Source organism: Arachis hypogaea, chromosome 20, assembly GCF_003086295.3.
Source record: "Arachis hypogaea cultivar Tifrunner chromosome 20, arahy.Tifrunner.gnm2.J5K5, whole genome shotgun sequence".
NCBI classification, from domain to species: domain Eukaryota; kingdom Viridiplantae; phylum Streptophyta; class Magnoliopsida; order Fabales; family Fabaceae; genus Arachis; species Arachis hypogaea.
Window position 1 is genome coordinate 114234121 of NC_092055.1, and position 6660 is coordinate 114240780.

Consider the following 6660-nt stretch of genomic DNA (forward strand, 5'->3'; position numbering starts at 1 on the left):
TGTAAGTTTTGACATTTAATTAGTTACTAAATAAGTTAAAATTTTAAAATGAGTAAACTACCATTTCTATCCATGAAAGTTCTAAACGCTGACAAATCTAGCCATAAAAAAAAGAAATTACCATTTGTACCCATAAAAGATGGATTCTATATGATAAAATTATCCAAACGTTGAAAAATAACCTAAAAATCCCAAATTACCATTTTCCTAACCCTAATCCCAATACCCCCTCACAAATTTCAACTCTCTCTTTATTCTTTTCATCAATTTTGCCACCTCCTTCACCAACACCATCATCACCACCACCGTCACCAATCATCAGCCTCATCTTCCTTCTTCTCCACTGTCACAGCCATAAACTACAACAACTTCACTCTAACTTTTAATTTTACTTCTCATCATCACTTCTCCAATCCCAAATTCTATCAACACTCTATTACTGCCATTACCATCACCACACTTCCTCCATCACGTTCAATACAATGTCAGAAGGAGAAGCACCTTTGGATGCTAAAAATTGAAACTTTGGCAAGATCGCTTTGGTAGGATCGCATGTGAGTAACACAGGAATCTTGCACATGATGGTGATTTGGGAGAGTGAGAAACCATGGGCTTTGAAGAAGAGATGACGAAATCTGGCTTGGTGGGGTGTCAAAGAGAACGCGCTTGTGTGCTCTGAGAGCGTTTTTATGGAAGAAACCGCACTTAGTGGTGAGGTAAGAGATAGTGAAAGAGTGGTGGTCATCGAAATGGAGGTGATTGAGAAGAGGAATGAGTGGCGGCGTGTTTGTGATGGAAGAGGAGAAGAACACAAGGCGTAGAGCAGATTAGCAGTTGCAGGAAGCAAAGGTTGCAAGAAGCAAAGGATCATCATTATCGTTGTTGTTTATGGCTGTGAAGAAAGAGAAAGGTGAGGTTGAGGGTTGGTGGGAGTAGAGATGATGGTGGTGTTGGTGAAGGAGGTGGTGAAATTTCTAAAAAGAATAAAGGAAGGGATGAGATTTGGAAGAAGGGGGTTGAAATTAGGGTTAGGAGAAGGATAATTTGAGATTTTAAATAATTTTTTAGTATTTGAATAATTTTGTTATATAAAACTCATATTTTATGGATACAAATGATAATTTCTTTTTTTTGTGAGTAAATTTATTAGCATTTAAAACTTTCGTAAATAAAAAGAATAGTTTACTCTTTTAAAATTATATCTCGTAATTATGTTTCTAGTGTCTATATCTCTATCTATCTCCAAGACATACACAAACCAAATGAAACGTATATGTTATGATGTGTATCTTTTAGAAGCAATGTAAACCCAAAAAACGATTCATGAAAGTTCATAATTAGCAAAAAAGATATTCACAATTAATTATTATAACATTAATTACGATGTAATGTAATATTAATTAGAATTTTGTGTAAAATGGTCCGATCAAGTTGGGTCTTACTTTAAAGTCAGTATTATAGTTGAGTTCGATTCATAACTAACCAAATAATTTTATTTTAGTCCAACTCAAATGCCAAAGATCTAAAAGATACCGATAGAAACAATGACTATCAAGGACAAAAAATAAATGAAAAGAAAAGGAAAATTATTAAAATAAAATTTAATTATTTTGATTAGATCAAGAGTTTTTAAAGTGAAAAAAATTAATAAGTAAAAAAATGAGAGCCTAATTACCTTTAAATCAAACTAGTGAGACTCATACATGATTAAAATTATAAATTTTATGATGATTAATCTCTTATTTTATTATTTTACAGTTTTTCTCATTTTGGAGAATCTTTTTTTTTTTTTTTTTGAATTAATCATTAGTTATCAGACTCAATTTGATAATTAAATTGGTTAAGATATTGCATCATTCAATCAATGATTCAACTAATAAATCACTAATTAAACCGTTTAAATTAAAATTCAATTTAAGTAATTAACAAAAAAAGACCATACTATATATCACAAAAACAAGTTAAGCTAGTTGTCATTAATTGCTATATAAACAAATAATCATACTAGATTTATACTAAAAATCATCTACAAAATAAAAAAGCAACTATTTATATAAAATATATATTAAAAATAAATTAAATTATATATATTTATATATAAATATATAATAACTAATTTAGTAATTAATTTTCATGGTGTGTTTAGTACTAATTAAATTCTCACTTCATGGTTTTATAATTTTATTACCTTAGCCTGAACCAAAACTATTATCTGACCAAAAATAAAAAGAAAATTATTATTATTTATTATTTATTTATTCAATATTTATTGTGAAGATTCCGCGGGAAGCCTCCTGATTTTGAACGAAGCATTTTGTACCGCGCTGCTCCTAAAAGCTTCGCATCTCTGAGGATTCTAGTTAGGGTTTTCCCCAGATCTACACACCAAATTTTCGAATTCGTATTTGTTTGGATACGTTTTTCACCGATTCACGATCCATAAGCAATTATAAGAGTTTGAAATGAGTGGATGATGTACATTATCGTTAATAGGAGATCAAGAAGATGCCGATCGAGATGCCGCGAGGGCTTCCATTCTCGGTGGACACGTGGAGTTCCTCATCCATGGCCTCCAAGAGGCACCATTTCTTGAGCCACGCCCACAGGGACCATTCTTCCGGCATCTCTTCCTACTTCTCCTTCCCTATTTACTCCACTCTTCTCACCAAAAACCTCCTCCTCCGCCACTTCCCGCACCTTCAGCCACATGCTGCCTCCTTCTTTACCATCGAGGTAGGTCAATCCTTGACCCTCGACGACCCTTCTGGCCCCTTCACTGTCACTGCTTTCGACGCCAATCACTGCCCTGGTAAGTAATTTCAACTCAAACGTTTTTCGATTTCTTATTCACCCTATGGCTATGCTCCTGGTATGGATTCAAATTAGTATCAGATTAATTCAGTTTCATGTTTTGTTTGTGTTGTATAGGAGCTGTGATGCTCCTGTTTGAGGGCAAATTTGGAAATATTCTACACACAGGGGACTGCAGGCTGACCCCTGAATGTGTACGGAACTTGCCTGCTAAGTATGTTGGGAAGAAAGGGAAACCGCCGCCTTGCGCGCTTGATTGTGTCTTCTTGGATTGTACATTCGGTAGCTTCTCTCAGGCGATGCCTAGCAAGAATTCTGCTGTTCAGCAGGTTGTTAATTGTATATGGAAGCATCCTGATGCATTGACGGTGTATTTGATATGTGACATGCTTGGTCAGGAAGAGATACTTCTTAGTGTTTCCAAAACATTTGGAAGCAAGATTTATGTTGATAGAGCTGAAAATCCGGATTGTTTCAAGAATTTAGAACTTACTGCGCCTGAAATACTGTGTGAAGATCGATTGTGTCGTTTCCATTTGTTCGATGGATCCCCGGGGCTGTATGAGAGAGCTAAAGCAAAGCTGTTAGAGGCCAAGGCTGCTCCTCAGCCTGAACCACTATTTGTCCGCCCTTCTTCGCAGTGGTATGCCATTGAAGAAGGGTTCTCTGACATTGAAAATGCTAGGAAAAGGAGGATTAGCGAAGCAGTTGTTGATCAGTTTGGTGTTTGGCATGTCTGCTATTCAATGCACTCGTCCAAGGAAGAATTGGAATGGGCACTACAACTTCTTGCACCTAAATGGGTTGTTTCGACAACTCCCACCTGTAGGGCTATGGAGCTGGATTATGTCAAGAAACACTGTTTTAAGTCTAAAGCTGCTCTCAGTAGCTCCATATGGAAGCTTCTTGATATAAATGTGGAAGCTTCTGATGATGCTGATGCATTCATGAAATCTGTGAGCTGTTCTCCGGTGGTTGAAGAGACACCTCAGCCTTTTGCTCGAATTGAATCACCAGTGAAACAGCGCACAGACACTATAAAACTTGTGTCTCTTCCTGCTCAAAAATTGCCTGTCACGTTATTTGGAAGAGCAAGGCTGAGTCTTCAAGATTCGAGCTTTTCACGGGTAGGGTGTAATAGCTTACCTACTAATGTCCCCACGCAAGCAATTTCAAGCAATGCAGGAAAAGAAGTCCTGGATGGCGGGAAGGATGCTGAGGCGAAATTGGAGAGATCACCGGAAAGAAAAGATTTACGTCAAGTTAAGTATAAGCCATCTGAGGATCAGGAAATAAGAGATTTACATCAAGTTAAGTATCAGCAATCTGATGATCAGGAATCTGAGGTTCAGGAAATAATAGATTTACATCAAGTTAAGTATCAGCAATCTGGGGATCAGGAATCTGAGGTTCAGGAAATAATAGATTTGCATCAAGTTAAGTATCAGCAATCTGATGATCAGGAATCTGAGGTTCAGGAAATAATAGATTTACATCAAGTTAAGTATCAGCAATCTGAGGATCAGCAATCTGAGGTTCAGGAAATAAGAGTTAATAATAGTCGCTCTTATTTAAATATTAGACCTTCAGGCATGAGTGATAGTGTAAGAAAGTTGTACAGGCGTATGAATGTTCCCGTGCCTGAACCTCTTCCATCATTGGTGAAACTTATGAATTCCAATAAACGTGCCAAGAGAGGAATTTTTTAGTTTTATTCTTTTAACTATGGTTTGCCAATTTCCATATTGATAGATGCCAATGCACTGAGCTATTCTTTTAACTATGGTTTGCCAATAAACTTTTCCATATTGGTAGATGACAGTGTTTTTTCTGTATTTGAATTTACGAACATTGGTATACTGCTTCTATACCTACATTTGCAAATGAAGATATTGGTTTCCATTTCTGTTCCATTTTCTGATGATTTCTATTGCTGTGCATCAGAGCTATACTATAAGTCTATAACCTTTATTTATTAATTATAACGAGGCACATATACAATGAATCAGCGATGGTGATCTCCAAAAACTTCTGGATCTTTTGAAATGTTGAATCTAGACTATAGATGAGACAGAATTCATTTGGTATTTCAAGCCAGGCTTCTTTAATCATACTTTCTTACAACACCGGAAAATGAAATTTTACTGATCTAAATATTTAGCATATATCTGTACCAAACTGCAGATCATAGCCTCTCATAATTGAGCTTCTCTGACTGCAGGAGAAAAAGAGTGGGTTAAGTTTGTCATCTAGAAAGTAGCTAAAATGAAAAGTAAAAAGCAGCGTATATCAATATAAAGAGATGGCGAATTTATGATTTACAGTGAATACCAAACCAGGGATGCAAGTCATCATCTACGAAGAAGTAGAACATCATGAAGCAATTAAAACCTTACCTTGATAAGCATGTCTGTTGGAAGCCAAGCCGGGGCAGTGGGGATTCCTACCCATGCAATCTGTCAATTTTAACTAGGAGTTCTCATCAGTTCCGTTGTGTATTGCAATTTCTCTATTCTTTTCTTTCTTCTGTATTTCATGTAAACAAACTAACAAGGGTAAGAATGAGTTTGATATAGGATCACTTACAAGTGCATACTCCCCTGTTTCAAATATACGCATATCCAGGACCTACAACACACCCCTCTTCAGTTAGATTCACCTAAATAAAACAAAATTTGACCATTCTGCTGTTTATTACGCACCTCCCCACGGTCTTCATAGATGTAATCCAATCCTTTGTAGTATGGCGGATGCCCAACAGAAAGATACTGAAACACCAGTCTCAAATCTCAATGTTCATCAGTTAAAAAAACAAAGGAAATAAATCATTATAACTCGAGCCAAAAACATGGGAGAAAGGGACAACAAAATGGTTGAGGTTCTTACATTGATGCTGTTGAGATATTTTTCTTTGTCCACTCTCACAATCTGGCCCTTCTTCACTGGCCACAGCAAAGATAAAATGAACATCAATGGCAAAACAGAGCTTTAGAAAAAGAATAAAGAAAAAACTTGTTGAATGGGTTGTTTTGTTTGGCTTACTAGAATAGACGGGTTTCTTTGGTCTAGGAGGAGGAGAAGCAGCAGCAGTTGAAGATGGTGATTCTTCAGTCTTTTTCTGTGCAGACTTTTCAGTTTCTGATTCCCCTGATTGCACTGCACGAATCAATTGGAAATGAATTCGTCTTGTTCTTATCAAAGTTTGTTGTGGGAAGCGGTGAACGATGAAGAAAGAAGAGGTGTGGCAGAGAGAGAACGCCATCATCATCTCAGAGAGACAAGGTACAAGGTGTGCCCATGTGTCTCACATTACATGCAAGAGATAAGAGAAAAGCCTAACAAAGGGCACCATTCGTGACGTGGCAAATGAAACAAATCACAACACGCCATGTGTCCATTTATGAATTATTTTGACTTTTTGACCAGACAAGAGAATTTTCAACTCACCCTCTGTTCATGCTTGCTTCTAGTAGTAGGTGAATTTTAATATATCCATTTATAATAAAATGTTTAATTCTTTTTTATTTTTATAATTTTATCAAATTTTTAATTAAGTTTTTATATTTTTTTCAAGTGAATTCTTATAATATATTAAATTGTGTAATTAAGTCTCTATTATAATAAAAGTGTTAAAATTAACGAAATATTCTGTTAACCAAATCAAATATACTATACATAAAGCTAAAAAACCTCAATGACGATACTCTTTACTTTTTAAATTCCAAAAATATCCTCAATAAATCCTTTTTCCTTCTCGCCTCCAGCATCTTGCTCTTTTCCATCCTCATTTACCTCGCGTCTAGCTTCTCTCGTCTCGCTCTAGCTCGCTACTGCTTCCTTTACCTCGCA

The 6660-nt window shown here is 36.0% G+C and overlaps 2 protein-coding genes across 3 annotated transcripts; one reads left to right on the forward strand and one right to left on the reverse strand.

The window, feature by feature from the left end:
* The first annotated feature begins 2284 nt into the window (after positions 1 to 2284).
* Positions 2285 to 4724, forward strand: LOC112784729 (uncharacterized). The gene is made up of 2 exons (XM_025828027.3): positions 2285 to 2809; positions 2929 to 4724. Exons 1-2 carry the CDS (start codon positions 2506 to 2508, stop codon positions 4518 to 4520), a joined length of 1896 nt encoding a protein of 631 aa, XP_025683812.1. The 5' UTR covers positions 2285 to 2505; the 3' UTR covers positions 4521 to 4724.
* Positions 4725 to 4760: 36 nt separating this feature from the next.
* Positions 4761 to 6183, reverse strand: LOC112784730 (NAD(P)H-quinone oxidoreductase subunit O, chloroplastic). Of its 2 annotated transcripts, XM_025828028.3 has the most exons (6): positions 5854 to 6183; positions 5698 to 5753; positions 5514 to 5579; positions 5398 to 5439; positions 5208 to 5267; positions 4761 to 5026 (listed from the first exon to the last, which is right to left on the reverse strand). In XM_025828028.3, the coding sequence occupies exons 1-6, from the start codon at positions 6077 to 6079 to the stop codon at positions 4997 to 4999; spliced, it is 480 nt and encodes a 159-aa protein (XP_025683813.1). In that variant the 5' UTR covers positions 6080 to 6183; the 3' UTR covers positions 4761 to 4996. The 2 variants fall into 2 exon arrangements, 1 of the variants encoding a protein (XP_025683813.1); XR_003816619.2 differs by lacking the exon at positions 5398 to 5439 and having other exon boundaries at positions 5208 to 5337; positions 5854 to 6131.
* Positions 6184 to 6660: the final 477 nt, after the last annotated feature.